This window comes from Amyelois transitella, chromosome 5 (genome assembly GCF_032362555.1).
Source record: "Amyelois transitella isolate CPQ chromosome 5, ilAmyTran1.1, whole genome shotgun sequence".
NCBI lineage: Eukaryota > Metazoa > Arthropoda > Insecta > Lepidoptera > Pyralidae > Amyelois > Amyelois transitella.
Genome location: NC_083508.1, coordinates 4,700,107 through 4,717,651, shown reverse-complemented (window position 1 = coordinate 4,717,651; position 17,545 = coordinate 4,700,107). Strand labels below are relative to the sequence as shown.

General features: G+C 38.1%; 2 protein-coding genes across 6 annotated transcripts in view; both read right to left on the bottom strand.

Moving 5' to 3' along the window:
• Position 1: 1 nt before the first annotated feature.
• Positions 2-3,328, bottom strand: LOC106139081 (macrophage mannose receptor 1-like). The gene is made up of 5 exons (XM_013340434.2): positions 3,212-3,328; positions 2,618-2,881; positions 1,635-1,829; positions 932-1,183; positions 2-442 (listed from the first exon to the last, which is right to left on the bottom strand). The coding sequence occupies exons 1-5, from the start codon at positions 3,267-3,269 to the stop codon at positions 246-248; spliced, it is 966 nt and encodes a 321-aa protein (XP_013195888.2). The 5' UTR covers positions 3,270-3,328; the 3' UTR covers positions 2-245.
• Positions 3,329-3,905: 577 nt separating this feature from the next.
• Positions 3,906-17,545, bottom strand: part of LOC106139077 (ecdysone receptor) — a 188,256-nt gene continuing 174,616 nt past the window's right edge. For 3 of the 5 annotated variants that reach the window (XM_060954891.1, XM_013340429.2, XM_060954889.1), the window contains 6 exons: positions 12,063-12,233; positions 11,085-11,377; positions 10,118-10,297; positions 9,335-9,487; positions 8,768-8,990; positions 3,906-8,512 (listed from right to left, as the gene is read on the bottom strand). In XM_060954891.1, coding sequence (XP_060810874.1) covers positions 8,214-8,512; positions 8,768-8,990; positions 9,335-9,487; positions 10,118-10,297; positions 11,085-11,377; positions 12,063-12,233 — 1,319 coding nt within the window. In that variant the 3' untranslated portion in view covers positions 3,906-8,213. The remainder of the gene's footprint in view (positions 8,513-8,767; positions 8,991-9,334; positions 9,488-10,117; positions 10,298-11,084; positions 11,378-12,062; positions 12,234-17,545) is intronic. The other 2 variants (XM_013340430.2, XM_060954890.1) reach the window with 1 other exon arrangement.

Here is a 17,545-nt window from a genome sequence, read left to right as displayed (position 1 = left end):
TAAAAAGGTGCTTCAAATGTATAAATAAAATATTATTTTGACAATAAAATATTATTCTATTGTTTTTAAAAGTACTTCTTATATACTTTTCATTTACATCTATGTATCTAGGTTTTTAAAATGACAAGCCACTTACAAGATAAATATTATATATAATAGGATGGTTACAAGAGAACTTTTTATATTGAAAGAAATCTTTCAATAAACAAAATTGCTTATTGAAACAAAAACTAAGTAAGTTTCTATTATGCGGTGTCCGCGAATCTCTCATCAAAGCCAGCTGTGTCAACGTCATCGTGCTCGCAGATAAAGAAGCACCTTCGATCACAAGCCAGGTCGTTCAGCTGGCCGTTGTAGAACATGGTCCCGCATTGCTCCAGGTCACCTCCGTCTGGCTGACCACCTCCCCAGACAGAGTAGCCACTGTTCTCTAGAGGAGTTCCTGCAACGAAGGGAATAAATTTTGGTAAATAACTTGGCACGGATGATGTATTATATATAACTATTACCTTTACCTATTGACCTTAAAAAGCTCTGCTTGATTTGTCACTATACTGTTTTTTTAAACACCAATTTTTAAAAGTTACACAGCTGTAAATTTAATAAAGAAACGCTGTATTGTGATGAGAAAGACAGTATGATCATTTAATATTATGGAATATTATTTCTTATAACATAATGGATCTTTTTTTATTGAGCCTTTATAATTTCGTGGACCACCCACGGAAGTTATAAAGGCCTTCAAAATACAAATAGGACAAAGAGCTCAGATTGCTCTGCTTCTGTAAGAAGTGGTTACGTTTTCCATAAAATTCCTATAACACACGCAAATTACGTGTAATGAATGATCTTCAGATTGGTATGAGAAACAAATCATGTTTATATCTTTGAGATCTTTCCTTACATACATAAATGGATTCCAAAACGTTACCTTTGATAGTCCTCCAGCCGTTTCCATTCCTATTATGGAAACCCAGATGTACGCATCCACGGAGGTAGTTTCCAGGGATGTTGTCTTTTGGAGCCAAGCTGGTCAGCTGTTTGAGGAAATCTGCTTCAGTTTGACTCTCGATGACTGCCAGAAATGATAACTCTGAACTGCATATTGTAAAAGCCTCTGTCCAGTTTTTGGGCGACAAATGGAAGTTGTAACATCTGCCGAGGTCTTTGTTGTATTTGTAATCTTTAAATAAAAAGGTTAAATAATAGTTAGTACAAAACTGATGATGGAATCGTCTAAAACTTCGTATGTAAATATATAATATTATATTTAGAAAGCCACAAACATATAAAAAAACCACGACTTTCAAATCTTCGTTAGTTACGTTTTAAATGTTTAACATCCTTACAAACAATACGCTATCTATAGAAAACTTTAAGTGGAGCTGTAGAGAAATTCTGCTAACTGCCGTTTAGTTTATCCCATACATGTTGAAAAGGCGACTTAGTGAAAACGCACTAAGTATAATAATCTTGTACAACTTTTACCAAAGTTAACGGGGGTCAGATGGGAGTCACTCATGTAAAAAATTGACTATAAATCGAAGCTCATGGTCAAAAGGTGCGTCCCGTACTTTTTATAAGAGGGGTAAGGATGTTACCGGAATTAACGCTAGGAGGAGATTTGTATGTACCCGTGTAAGGCATTCTACACGCCGCGTTCCATTCCAACGACGCCAGTGTTTTCTTGCATATATACGGCTGCTTCTTCCAGCATCCGTCATCGTTCATATTGCCTTCCTTCATCAGCACCACGCAGTCCTCGACTCCACCGGTGTCGTTCGGCTCACCTGGACCCCATTTGTTGTACACGTCCATTATGGGTATTCCTTAAATAAACACAAAGTAGGTATATAAGTATTAAGTAGAGGTTTGTGTTATTAAGTCACAACTAACTTGGTTTTACCTGTAACTTCGCTTGCAATACTACTAGGCGCCATTTGTTGACGGGTATATAGCTTTGAAAGTAGCCCATTTTTGGGTCAGAACTTAAAATGCGTGAAAGTGCGCGTCAAGACTCATGTTCAACCCCTACCAATGACTCTTTTCTGAGTTAAGTATATTAATTTGAGTGCTAGTTACCGGTGAGGGAAAACATCGTGAGGAGACCTGCAGATTCAGGCAACTAGATGTGTAACCTGCAAGGTTACGAAGGTCAGATGGCGGTCGCTTCATTCGTGTAAAAACTCGACTTTGTGGTTGGATGGATTTATGTCTTTGTATTTATGTGATAAAATGTAAAATTCCATTAAACGAAACCTAAATAGATAACAACACAATAAGTTATAGGTACACTTAAGTAGATAGAAATAATAACGTTTGTATTCGCAATAAGAACTTATTTTATCAAATTTATTGCTGGACTTCCATCTTTATCGACATTCTTACTTAGGTATTTAACCGGGTCAAAGTGTGCATAATAATTGTACTACTTATAAGTATGTCTCTTTTTTTATAAAACATCATAAATTTCGTAAATTATGTTAATTATTATATGGTCTTACCTCGTTTCCTTATAAGAAAGCTTCAATGTGGCAAATTAACCCATTTGTATTATTAGTATTTGTACCTACCTACATTATAAGGTAAATCTTACTTTTGGACACCGACAACTTACCATCAATAGTCTCAAACACTCCTTTGGCCAACAACGAGGCTACACCAATCCAAAAGTAGTTATACCCTTGTGCTTCCTTCACATATGCTAGAACAGCATTAGCTTCAGCTTCGTCTTCGGGATAAAAGAAAGTGGAACCTTCCCACTCACATATCTGTTTGGCGTCTTGCCAACTCCTGGGTATGGTCTGGATTTTGTAGAAATTCTGTACAGATTCTAAAAAGTGGTAGTCTTTTCTGAAGAACTTTTTTTCACGTTGACAGTCTAGAAATAATTTTAAAAATGTTTTTATGTACTTGACTTATCGGGAGCAGATAAATATGACTGACCTCTTGTAAAAGAAGTCTAAGTTAATTAACCACTGACTGTTCAATGAAATTATAATTTTACTTGAATAAATAAGGTTTATTCTTCTTTTTATACATATTCAGAGATAAGTATTGGTTATATTAGAATCTGTTGAGAACTATCTATCTATTCTATCATTAAACCAAATAGCTGAACGTGGCCGATCAGTCTTTTCAATGCTGTTGGCTCTGTCTACCCCACAAGGGATATAGACGTGACCATATGTATGTATGTATGAGAACTTACATGAGGCATTGATAATTAATAAAATAAACAAAGACACATTTTTTAACACTAGAGACATATTTATATGTAAAAAAAGAGATCTTTATTCAAAGAAGAATCGCGGTCGACTGATGATCCCCACAATATCAAGTTGTGTATCACCGTGCATATCTTAGTAGGTAATTTACTTATCAAGGAAAATGCTTCGCACTACTCGTTTCAAGTCAAATCATTCAAAACATGTTTTCGAAAACGGGGTTTCGTCTTGTTCCTTATTATTTTTTTACTAAATGTAACCCTCTACACCTTTGAAAACAGGTGTTTTAGAGTTTGACTTTAAAAATTAAAATAAATAAAAAAAAAACAAATGACGTAACGTTGTCTGCTGAAATAGGCGATGTCCACATTTTAACCAGTTAAGTACTAGGTACCACCCGCTATTTTGCTCGCGTATAAATCGTGGCCTTGTAGCATAATATTAATTTGTTTATGTATGGTAAAGTTTTATAAAAATACGTTCAGCCGGTAGTTGCTGGTAAAGATATACATCAGCTTTTTCTTTTATAGATAATAACATTATGTAGTAGGTTTGCCTATAAAAATAAGCCAAGTCGGATTGCGGACCACAGGCCTCGAAGCATTGCAGTGGTAGTGTGTGTAGTGTAACTAGGAACACGAAGATGACAGAGTAAAGAGATAAAATGAAAGACATAAATATTTTTTATAATTTTATCTTGAGGTGTAAGTTTATTCGCATAACAATGTTTCATACAAATTTCCTCATTTTTGTACACACCTTTTCATGGTTTATTTTTGTAGTTTTTATAAAAGTTGACTCTCTAAAATTTTAACATATCGTCATGTCTGTTCCCTATATCTAATTCGCTTCACCACTGCCGTTAAATTATTTAATAACAGAGGATTTGCTAAGGCAAAATATTAGGAGGAAAAAAAATAGTTACTGCCGACTAAAAAGATTAAGAAAATAATATACAAATAAATGTGTTTCAACGAACACGGAATGGGCATACAGCGTAATTTTAGCCTTCCCATATCGTTCCACGTGGCACTAGAAGTGTATGAGAATGGGCTCCGTTCACCGGCCACCAGGCGGCGCTGGCGGCGAGTGCAGGTTTTCTAAAGCCACTATTTACTAACGGACATTGCACTCTTAGCACTGGTCTCTGCAAACTTGGCGTCTCCTTGAGAGGCTGCCAGTTACACTTAATAAGAAAATTCGTTACTAAATAACAACTAAATCACTTTAAAATGAATTCAAAATGTACATTATTCTCCTTATCGATGTAAACAAATCTAATCTGCTACAAAAAATTAGCAAATTTAAATACAAAGTTCCACCTAGTCCTCTTATGTAAAATTAATAGCTTAAGTAATAGAAAAACACAATAGTGAGAGTGAATGTTGCATCACTATCGCAAATCACTTGTGATATAGTTATTATGCCTTTTAGTGTACATTCAACGAATGAATAAAAAGGATATTGCGTTGACACATTAAAACTAAAAATTGACTGTACATTTTATATTTAATATGTAAATATTTGTACATATTGCACTCTGAAGTAACAAAATTATTAAATCTGTCGAAACGAAGAATATATAAGCAGACGATTTCAGTAAATACAAATTCAATGAAATTATAAATCACAATGTTCGTAGCTCGTACACTATTCTAAGTCCCTACGGCTTACAAAGCTTACGAAACATAAATATGGAGGTAATTTACAAAAAATATATTCTACCCAAATTATATAAAAATAACAACAGCCATCTGTACTTAGATGAATAAAATTAACCGTACATATGTCAAACATATGACAATAGAATCTAAAGGTATCTATGTACAAGTTAATGGACATAACGCAGACTCCCAAAATCAAGTCCACCGTTTAATAGACTGGACGTGCCACGTTTGGTCACTACAATACTCTCCTTGGTGCTTCCATGTAAAACTAATAAAATTTAGATTCAGAAGGCAATGAAGGACAACAGGTTGTAACAGTCGAACCTACTCTCCTCGGCCAGTCTTGTCTACGCTATCGTCACCTCCCATCCGCAAGCTGACTCTGGGGTGCTGTGTGCCGTCTCGCTTTTACATTATTATCCCAATAAGCGATATAAACTTATCATCTTACTAATGTTATCAGCTAAAGACACAAATTATATTATGGTATCTCATTACTTATTAGTTTCTCATGTGAGATTATTACATACTTAATAAACCTATTACAATTTAGAAATTGAATAATATGTATCAAATACGACCGGCTGTGCACCGACGGGGTCCGGAACCTACGAAGCTAATATGAACCTACGCGTCAAATGATGTATAATAATTACTTATCGAATGGCAGTTATATTTGTCACAAACCTCTGATGTGGATCGTAAGAGTTCGGTGAGACGAGTGCTCGACTTACGATCACATCTCAGTTATAAGGCATCGTATCATAGCGAGATTTTGTAACGCTAACTCGAGCACGGACCACGAGATGTCCGCCGCTATGATCCACGCGTCAAGTAAATACGTTATAATGGCAGTGTATTCGTTATCAACGCCCCTAATCAGCAGGACACCTAAGACACTCCAGTGACGTTTTGTGCATCGTTTTCTATTATAGAATCGCCTACTGCTAGAATAAAATTATATATGTAAGTCGAAAAGATGTACTTAAGCGGACTATCGCGCGGTCCGCGGTGCAAGCGCGATCGTTTCACTCTGAATTTATACGTATATTAAGAAATGCATTTCCAAAAACCCCAAACATACATATTATGTAAATACATCACACTTAATGGCATGTAAAGAAGACACATTCAACACGCACCAAACAGACACTTAATTATTCTTAAACGCGTAAAATGGATGGTGAATAGTTTCGTGTGGTGAGATATCAAGATGAACAAACATACGCGATATTGGTGTTCTACATTTTAAGAAATTCTCGCAACAGACATCGAAGGCGTAGAGACGGTCACTGTACAACAGTCCCTTTTAATAGTGGCTTTCTGTCACACTTTATTTTTTTTATTAATTTGAAACTTGCTTATAAGATGCATTCATTGGTCTTATCTGTGACTGCCGCGGTGTCCAATAAAACATGAACCAACAGGTACATTATGCCACATAGTAAACCAGATATAATAGAACAACATATTACATCTTAAACAGTCGTTTTGCTAGTCAGATTATGAATTTAGACAGAAAGCCAGTACAGGGAAGGCGGAGTCGCCGGCGTAGCCATATGAAGAGTGGCAGCCGATGCGACGAACGGAAAACTCGCTAAACGTACGAACGCTTTAACAACGCTTACTGTAATTGAGATCTATTAATTTTACTTTCTATATACTATGATTTCCACTCATCAACAATGTAGGTACACGAAACAGGTAACGCGAAATAAGGCATATCGTATGTGGGCCATTATAGCTTATGGGCAGTTTTAGTGTTCAAGTATGTCAACTTACTAAATGTTACTCGAAGTCCGCCGATATGAGGCAGGTTTGGGTTCGCATTTGGTGCAAACGCTGCATGCAAGTAAAAAGGCTATCATCCCCACAAAGACGCGGGCTGGTCGCTTCGAACCGCGCATGTGTGGAGACGACTTAAATCTTTACATTGTAGTGTTCACTACACCAATATTGTTCCCATAGAGTAAGCTCGGCCAAATACAGTAATGTCAAACATTTTTAAAACAAAATATAATTAAATTAGCTGCCATTTTGTACTTTAAGTAGAGGCTGTGGCTGGCTTCTAAGCAACATTTAAATTGTTAAATTGAATCTGTACAAGAATGGGAATTTTCGGGTACCATCTACCTAATTCATATCTACATAACATCCGCCTTACCATTTGCATGCAACGTTGGGGAATAATTAAGTAGAAATATCCATAAGTATTTTAATATACTGTACTTCATTACTGGGAAACTGACGCAAACCTGCCTCCATTAATCTATATTTTAAAACATGTGACACGTACACAGAGTCTATTTGTAATGATCCTATTATTTATGCTTATGGAATAAATTGCACACTCACGTAGATTTGGCTTTTCAGCGTGTGATAAATCGATTATGTAGGCTATGCAGCGTAACTAATCCTTAAACAACTGTACATATTACAGGAATTCCAGTGGATGTAAAATGCAATGTCAATCAGATACCTAAGCTGACAGAAAACTTATGTATGTGTTTGTGAAAACTACTGAAAGTAGATTAACATGTAATAAGACACACTGATATCAGCCTACGTAAGATAAATGTAACATGTTATAAATGTAATCACAGCATAATAAATTATAAATTAGTCGAGAGACGCGGGCACGGGAGCAATGGAACATGACTCGGAACTAAATCGACAGGACACGATAACACGTTTGACATAAACTATATATAAACAAACACCGCAGAATATCTCGTACGTAATGTCCGGGCTCAGCGGACCCGACTCGGGATAACGTCGCGGAACGTTACTGCCTACTCATCACATATATTAATCGAAAAGGTTAATCAACATATCGTTAATTTTGGTAAATAAACATATCAACTTTTCACCCAATAGAAACATCTCATATATTACTTTTTTCTATAACTCTGGTAGTATGTACGTATCTGTAATTTAGGAGGTGTACTTATCGAAGTCTTATCATATAGCCGTATCCGAGTGACCAACAAATCCAGTCGAAAACGAAATAAAGGGTCCCGCGACTGGCGCCAGCCAGAACGAGGCGAGGTCGTTTCGGCCGGCGCGCGGGCCGCAAACGATCAACACTAATATATTCTCCAAACGTTCAACAACACATATATTCACTAATCTCTCGCGCATTCGTCGTCGGTCACCGAATACATGCGAAATCGGGTTTTTGCGCCCGTTAATTAAATTTGCACTTATAAATACGATGATCACGGTCCGACGTTGTGTCCTCGCACTTCACTTAAACTAGCCAGTCTATGAGCGTTCTCTCCTGGTGTGGGTGGCGGGCGGCTCACAGGCAGCGGCAGGGCTAGAGCGCCGAGCCGGCGTCCACCATGGGCAGCTGCTGCGCCGTCGACACGTCCGCCACGTCCCAGATCTCCTCGAGGAATGGCGGCAGTTTCCTGTTCTTGAGTTTGAGCGAGATGCACATGTTGGAGTTCTGCATGCCAAGAGTGCGGAGCTCCGTGAGTACGGACAGGATCTTGCCGTAGATGACGGCGCAGCGCGGCGACGCGCTGTGCTGGTTGAGGATGTACACCCGCAGTGTGTTCAGGTAGTACCGCTGGATCTCCTCCACCAGCTGCGGCTGCTCCAGCCCGGGCCGATCTGAAATACATACGACATTGATTTAATGCGCTGTTTTGCCCTATTAAAAGTATTACACTATGTTGTTCATACTAAATTGGCTTATCTTGACAACCAGAGTGTCAAGAACTGGTAGTATCAATTATCTCTTTCGCTGGTGCAATTTTTTTTTTAGGTAATACGGATCCTCGCTCTTGTGCGTGCTTTTCGGGTCGCGAATTTAAGCCCAGTTCGGTTCGCAAACAGAACTCTAATTAATCTCTGGTGACAAATTACCTGAGAAAATGACGACGGCAGTAAGTAGAGCGTAATGTACGTTGTCCATAGTCATAGAGTACATGCACCGACAGAAGTGCAGCAGGTCTTCAATGACGTAAGCCATGCCGGCTTTGCGGTAGTTGTCGCGAGTGTACGCCTGGTTGTTCGCGAACAGAACGCTGTCGGAGGCCGCGTCGTATCGCCGCGCCACTCGCAACATCATCACCTCACTTGAACAGGCCTGTGATAAGAATTGATGCATTGTAATAAACAAGGAAACTTCGACTTCTGTCTTTCGTACAAATGCTTCTTGCTTAGATTTACTGTACCACAAATTTTTTAAATCTTTTAACATATTGTAATGGATAAGAAAGAAAAATAAACTAATTTTGTATAGATTTTTCCCTGACAGCTAAACACAATTTAAACACAAAGTTTTTCAGGGTAAGCTACCGTAACAATCTATATATTCGAACATAACAACAGCTACATTTTCTATGTACAACTTCTAGAGACATGATCAAAACCGAAATATTAAATAATCTTTTCCCAAACAGATTTGTATATTAGATACGAGTAGTTTACCTTTAATAACGTGATCTGATCTGGCTGCGAGATTTTGGAGAAGCCAGGCAGGCCCTTGGCGAACTCAACTATAAGCTGCACTGTTAGGATCGTCATCTCTGTGATCTGACGGAACGGCATGTCTTCGTCGTCTTCGTCTGTTGGCTGCCATGTCTACAAATAAAAATGGAAATTTTAAAAATACTGACGGAATCGCGCACAGATCCTCATAAAATATTAGTTATAATGTGGCAAGGTTCTGCAGGCTTTCCCGCAAAGAAATGGCAGGTATACTCAGAGCCAAACGTGCATCAAAGAAAGAGCTATCAAGTGTTAAGAGCATTTTAAAATACAGTACTAATTTAACCAATGGAAGAACACACATTACTACAATTTAAAACGAAAAATCCTGGTGACACCTTGTAAGTATAACTATAAATCTGTAATTTACAGAGTTAGAAATAACAGAAGACTATAGAAGTGGTAAGTACTGGTGTGCATGACATCACAACTGATGGTTGTAACAACATAACATTTTCACATCGCATGAGACCACAGAAAATTGATTGCGATTTAAGACGACGACACATCATTCCTATACATACTTTCAAGTACATATTTATGACATTTCTGATGTCTTATATTATCTATCCGATCCATTTTCTACGGTCATAATTAAGAGTAAATTAAATGCTATTATTAATCTCACTCTCTCATCTTTGCGTGTTAGAAGTTGCTTAGAAGCCTGATAGAGATCTTTGTAAGCATTATTATAAAAAAGGGAGAAAAATTAAGTTTATTTACCTGTGTAACCCTTTTCAGATCTTCCTCAGACGGCTGCTCATACCCGTCCTGGTACCACACGAGCCTCGCGATCAGGAACTGCTGGTTGGCCGTCAGCGGGGGGATGTTCTTCAAGCGGTTCTGCTCCATCAGCTTGTCCGACAGGAACCGCGGGACCACTTCGTGCTGCAAACATTCCAGCTTCACGTAGGAAACCGTCGGGTTATTATCGCTTCGAGGGTGAAACGATTTTAAGAGACAGGTTTTGGGATAAGTGGACTACTACATTTTATCGTGTCGATGTCGTAAGACACTAAGGAATAAGCACTTTTTACTAGTACAACTGCCACGTTGGGTTTAGTTTCCCCTTTAATGCAACCGGGACAAACGCCGGGTGGATGACATGGACGGTTTTAAATTGCAAAAAATAAAACACAGTATAAAGAGAGGTTCTTGTTAATTTCACATAGGAAACCTTCAAGTTATTATCGCTTCGACGGTGAAACGATTGAAGAGGAAGACAGGTAAGGGATAAGTTCCGTGGGGCACTTAATAATAAAACTCCATTTCTTTCCGTAAATTAGGATAAAGCACTTCCACCTAGTGCAGCAACCGTGATCCAAGATGGGTTGAAGTTCCTTTGCCAGGAGGATGGCATGACGCATAGGCGCAAATGGGTAAGAAGTGAAAACACTTCGTTGATAATTTCCAAATATAATATTTGTTTTATTAAATGTTAGATAATTTTCAATCATAACTAGCTGGAGACCTGGTTGGGTATTAAGAAGTGATTTCATTTAAATTCTTTAATGAACAAATATTGGTTCAGTAGTTTCACAAACTCTCTATACACATTATAGTTGATTTACATCATTGTGAAAGGAAATTCCTAAAATTGTTTAAGCACTCTCTTTAAATCAAACAATTGGTTTTTTTTTACTTCTTTCTACTGCTATTGAGTGACCAAAGCTTAGTTAAAGATACTTACAATCCTCGCGGCCTCTGGCGGCGGGGGATCGCACTGCATGATCGGGGGCATGTGGTCGTCTACCGTCGTCGTGCTCACTGGCAACTTGTCCTTCTCTCTTTGCGCCTTCTTCTCTTTCCGCTTGATCGCGCACTGGGTTTCTGGCACTACACACTCGGGCCTCATGCCCACCGCTAGACATTTCTTTAACCGACATTCCTGACATTTCCTCCGCATATACATGTCCATTTCGCACGCGTGGCCGAATTTGCATATGTACACCGCATTTTTCGTCACACTCCGCCTGAAGAACCCTGAAATTTAAAACATAATCGTCAAGGATATTTCTTACCATTTAACCTATGTATGTGCAAGATCGTCACAAAAACAATGTGACGATACAAGTTTTGCGAATTGTTAGCGATAGATTAGATAATGTAATGTCATGTTCGCAGATTGTCTGAAACGTATAGGTCATTGACAGCGCTGTGTAAGTAGCTAATACTGATTTTTTATGTCACAAAATAAGATACATTAAATTGGCAGTTATTGGACGAGATTTTAAGACTGTACCTTCAATGATAAGTTTAGTATGTTGTCTGAATGAAATAAAAGACAATGTTGAATAAAGCTCGAGTGAATCTTGGAACTTGGAACGGTTGCACGATAGGAATCGGTGAATCAGGAGTGAGTTGGGCAGACAGACATGCTGCAGACAGCTATTATGACGTCCTTCTGTCTACACGACTACAATATGCATAGTAGTGACTGCCTCGCACGGCACAATGCGCCAATTCAGCGTTGAATTGGCACGTTCGTGGGCGAACGACGAGTAAGGACTATGTTGCTGACCTTAACAATACTAACACAATAATAAGTCATTGTGCACCAGTAATACGAGTCGTATTAAATTTAAGCACATGCGTTGTTTCTGCTTCCTATTGAAACAAAATATCATCGACAGAAACATTTGAGATATATAATTTACATGTAACGTACCTTTGCATCCTTCACACGTTAGCGCATTGTAATGATATCCGGAGGCTCTGTCGCCGCACACGAGGCACAATTCTTCCTGTTGCCGAGGCGCCGGCCCCTTTTTCTGCCGCCTCGCCTCGCCATCTGTACTGCAGCCATTAACGCTAGACGCTGGTGATAGTTCCTCGCGACCTGGAACAATAGATAAAGAAATTCAATACATATATATTGTTCGAAAAATGCAACTGCGTAATAAATGAGATTCGAGCCCAGTGGCCAGCGGCACCCAAACGAGAACGTCTAAAATCGGACGCTATAAAATTTGCATACATTTCATGAACCATTTGGCGAGTTGGCGGACGGGCGAGAATTTTATTTTTCATTTTTATGTTCGGTCTTTTCCTTGAAGAGATGTATTGAATCTGATACATGGGCAAGTGGTTTTCGGCAATTGCGTGGACGTTTCCTGCCCAAACAAAAGGTGGCTAGCACCATGTCCGCATACTAATGATGTTCAAAGCAGATTTTATATTCGAGTCGCACACAGTTGCTGGTGTGCGATGTGCGATGGAAATGTAATAGGCAATTGTCAATCAGAGTCGGAACTCCATAAAAAGTAAAACGAGAATACTAAGGAATGTGTTGAGGTTGAGGCACATCAATCTGTCAATAAACTGATTGTTTGTATGCATAAGCCGTGTGCATTGATGGATTTTATTGTGAGATTTGAAGTGCAAAACACTAGAGATATATTTAGAGAGAACCACGTGGTATGCCAGAACATTGTTGTAACAAATGGATCCTGGTTACGGTTCTAGGATTCTAACACACCATGAAAGGGTTCCATTTTTCCGTCTTTTCATTAACTTTATTTACATTTTTATTATATCCATTAAGGCGAGAGGCAGGTCGGTGGCCGCTGTACCTGTGTTACGCAACCAACCGAAATAGCCGGTGCCAAAAAACTAGTTCCACATGGGATGGAAGCCAGGTCGCCGCGACTATAAAGCTATAATCTCACTATACTTGATGTTATCCGGAATAGGACTAACTAAAAAGTATATGTTTTGCAATGTTTCCCTTTTGCTAGATTTGTGTTTAGTAAAGCAACCATTTTCTCCATCTATGATTGACATGATATTATGACTCGTACTTGTTACTGAATAAGTAGGTAGTTACTTAACATTTTTTTAATGTCGATTGCCGAATGTCTTTTTCTGTATTGCCTGAGAAATGTGATGATTTAGCGTAAAATTGAGAACGTTCTACGTTCGAGAGAGATATCTAATATAAAACAAAGGATTTTTTATCATTTCAGATAATAAACTTACACGTTCAAGAACTATATCGATACACGCGTTTATTCCAATTTAATTTGTACTTGAATTTGGCAACGAAATATTTTTATTTCAACCAGAGTGACCTTGTTTACTTTCGCATTGCCAGTTCCACTATTACTATATTTATGCCAAAATAACTCCCGGCTGTGCTTTTAATAACTATAACTGACTCAATAAAGAGGTCAAGTGCGAGCGCCCATTTATCAATGAGGTCTTTATAAAATGGAATTTATGGATATCACTTCAATGACTGATAAAAAACGTTATGCATTTGTGACATTCATAAATACCACATTCCATCTTATTTCTCACAAAAACATAGGTACGTTATTGATATACCTAGTCAAGTTGATATATGACGTAGATTCAAAATAAGGAGTGAATACATGAACAATGAAAGCAAACTTATTTTGAACGGTCGCTTAAAGATAAAAGAAAAGTCTTTGAATCCAATTCCTAAGTATCATTTTTGTGGTAAATTACATTGTAATGGCTATAAAAAGTTTTGATGAATTGTGCTTATTGTGAATACAAACACCGTCACCAGTATTATAACTCAAAAGTTGGGGCAACAATACCCCAAACAAAAATATACATTGGGGAAGTAACTATGAAATGAAATTGTCTCTTTTATGTCTCCACGGAAATTACTTCGGGTTACCGTAAATTAAATAACATTCTTCGGCCGTTTGACTGAAATGATGTAATGGCGCGGTGAAAGTGCCATCGGCAGTAAACCAGTTTGTCTTTCGAATTCCAATAAGGTTTGCTTTGACCAACATAATGTCGTTCTCAATTAAAATTGTCAGTTTGTTAAGCATTGACGTGTCGGTAAAGTTACAACATTGTGAATTTGAACTTTCGAAATAATAACGATTTGACATTGATCAATTTGCCTTTTGATCTTTACAGTTATCGGTTACAGTATTTGATATTAAATTTAATACGGACTTTTTGTTACATACATACATATCACGTCTATATACATTGCGGGGTAGACAGAGTCAATAGTCTTGAAAAGACTGAATGGCCACGTTCAGCTATTTGGCTTAATGATAGAATTGAGATTCAAATGGTGACAGGTTGCTAGCCCATCGCCTAAATAGAATCCCAAGTTTGTAAGCCTATCCTAACCTAACCTTAGTCGCGTTTTACGACATTCATGGGAAAGAGATGGAGTGGTCCTATTCTTTTTTGTATTGGTGCCGGGAACCACACGGCACATCTTATAAATGGCAAAATAAAAAAAAAAAACAAATGAACCCCCAGGCCATGGATTGAAAATTTGAATTTTGTGCAGTGAACGGAGCACTACACAAATAATAGAACAGGAAAATCTGACTGACAGAATCCAGTGAAGACGAATTTCAGTAATGCAGTTTTTGATAACAATAATTGTTTCTTCAATGCGTGTCTAATAATAAATCAAAGCAAATGTCCGTGAAAAAGAAAGCTAATCAAAAGTTGAATGCACGGATGACCGAGTCAGTGTGTTATGTTATTACGTCTCAGCTGTTCGATATGCGCCCGCGCTTGGAAGGTCTAGTTCGTGCCGGTTCGCCGGCGTTCGGGCGTCTTCGGCCAAGCGAGCAAGAGGCGCTGCTAGAGCGGCAAGTGGGACGCGAGCGTCGACCGGGGGCAGCGTGCGGCCTTGACTCTTGGAGCCCCCCCTCCTGCCCCACCTCGCCACGCTCACCGCGCAGCCACTTTATTTATGATAGCATCAGCTCCAAGCTCGCGATTCTTTACCAACTAATAAGTAACTCGTTTTTCCTCTCACGCGACTTATTTTTTGCCTGGCAGATTCCATTTACGAAGTTGAAGCAAAAAAAAATAACAAGTTGCTTTTAAAGGAATAAATGTTACTTTTGAAGCTTGTGGATGGAAGTCATGATGATGCGTCAATTAAATATATAATGTTTAAACTTTCACTGTGAACACGTCACAACGAATTTCGCAGACCAACACGTCAGCGTCTAGTGAAAGTCGCCCAAAAGTTTGTATTGCACAAGCCTACACACACAACACACACGTAATTTTAATTCGGGTGTGGCGAAAGTAAGCCTACGGCTATTACGTATGGTTCGAGCTACGGATGTTAAGATTTCCTGCGTTCAGCGATCCCTAACACGGCTTTTCTTAGAATCGCTGCAGATCTTCCGAAAACAATCTTGTGTCATTTTTTAAGTTTACATAATAAGAATCATCAATATTATTTTGTTTACAAGTGGTCTTACGAAAATGTGAATAGGAAATATATCAAAATGGCAATGATAAAAATCGGGGATAGAACCGCTCGATATTGCACTTATCGCTTTGCGCTTGAAAGAGTTCCTAAAATGATAATAGCTTCAAACAGTACAATACTATCTAAAAGTGAATGTTCCAGTTGTTGCAGATGTGATTCACAACACGCGTGTGAGGGAACAAATGTGATTTCTGAGTAGTAAAGATATTGGAAATGTGAAGTTTAGGAACAGCTGTAATAGAAATTTGTCAGTGCATTACAAATCGCTAAATCACGTTACACAGAACATTCCATGTTTCCGTGCCACAAAAGAAGTTAAAAAAAAAGACTGAATACCTATAATACTTATAAAAAGAAGTGTAACAGATTTCAAACTTCGCGTTAATTATAATACTAAATAAAAGGTATAAAAGTAGAAAAGTTAATCTCGAAAACGCGATTTTCAAATGTCACAAAAACAAAAATTGTCCACTGGCTTTTGTGACTAATTCTCAGATCCAAGTCCACTTCCACCCACTAGCGTGAAAACAGTAAATAGACTGTGAATACAACAACAAAGTTACCTAATTTTACTTTTTCACAGTGCCACAACTGCTAATTATATCAAGTAAACAAAAACTTACTAACTAAAAACAATGAACTACTACCGATTTGTAACAAATTTGTCAATTTGGATTAACACCCAGACTTTTGGTTGAGCAAGTTAACTCAGCGTGGCTCCGTCCACTCATTTGCACAGTAAACAAAAACTGCACTAGAAAAATGCACACATGATCGATGCATCGGCTGGGCGGAGACTCGCGATGTTACTTTCTACAATACTTTCTAGCAAGAGATGTGGGCCTCGCAACTAGAGCGATCGGTTTCTCCGCGCGGGGAAAATCGGATTGAAATAGAAATCGCGGGAGAAAATCATTTTCGCGTCACTACTGCGACGTAGAAACTTCTTAGACGACATATTCGCACGGTATGATTATGACGCGAGGCTATGTTTAATCTCGCTTGTATATTTAAATTAATTGTCCTCCATTCTGTGGGTCCAATGCAGGCCCAGTCCAATGCAATTCATCAAAGATTAAGTGAATACTTATCACATTTTTTTTCATATTTGTTCAAATATTACAAAGACATGAATAGCAGGATTCAATATGATGGGAGAAATCATTAAAAATGCTCGCACTATTTCCAATAATATTTATACAAACTTAAATCATAAAATTATTCCTAGAGATTCATGTATTGAAACAACTTAAAATTGAAAAAACTTAAACGATTTGAGTCTTAAAACATGTGTTCGGGAGTGCTGTAACATCGAACCGGGAGGAAACAGTCTGTTTGGGACGTTCAGGGAGGGACGCGGGACGCACGTGGAAGTGTTTACATCCGTCGCAGCATCCGGGCTGCTGCGCATGCTCCGTTTCATGCAATCTATTTCCCATGAAGCTGTTGAGAGTTGGGACTTGTTCGGACATATCCCGATTTTGGGTTGATTAGTAGCCGGAACCTGAAATACTAGAATTTACGTCATAGCATACAGAAATTTGCGGAATATATTTAAATATGATTCGTCCATTTAGGTTTTTTATCGCATTGTAAGAAAGTTGCAAGTCGCGTAGTTTACGAAAATTTATTTTATGAGGGCATTAAATGTAGGTATAAACCAATAAGCGGAATTATCGTTGTTGAATAAATGCCAGTTTAATCTGCTAAAACTCATTATTAATCTAAGAGGCATCATTTAAATATGTACAAACAACGTAAGCAATTTTGTCTGCATTAACTAATGTGGAAATATCGTCTCGCTTTTTTTTTTCAAATGTCAAATATTAGATTTACAACTTAACTCAAAATAATTTTAAGATCAAAAATCTTTCTGTTGACGAAGCACCGAAAATTCTTTCCTTGTTTCGTCATGG

Excerpts from the sequence above, each read along its gene's own strand:
- LOC106139081 (XM_013340434.2), bottom strand. The coding sequence starts at position 3,269 with ATGTCTCTAGTGTTAAAAAATGTGTCTTTGTTTATTTTATTAATTATC. Across the intron at positions 1,830-2,617 it reads AGTGTTTGAGACTATTGATG|GAATACCCATAATGGACGTG; the intron begins GTAAGTTGTCGG and ends TGTTTATTTAAG. Across the intron at positions 443-931 it reads CGGCTGGAGGACTATCAAAG|GAACTCCTCTAGAGAACAGT; the intron begins GTAACGTTTTGG and ends CCTTCGTTGCAG.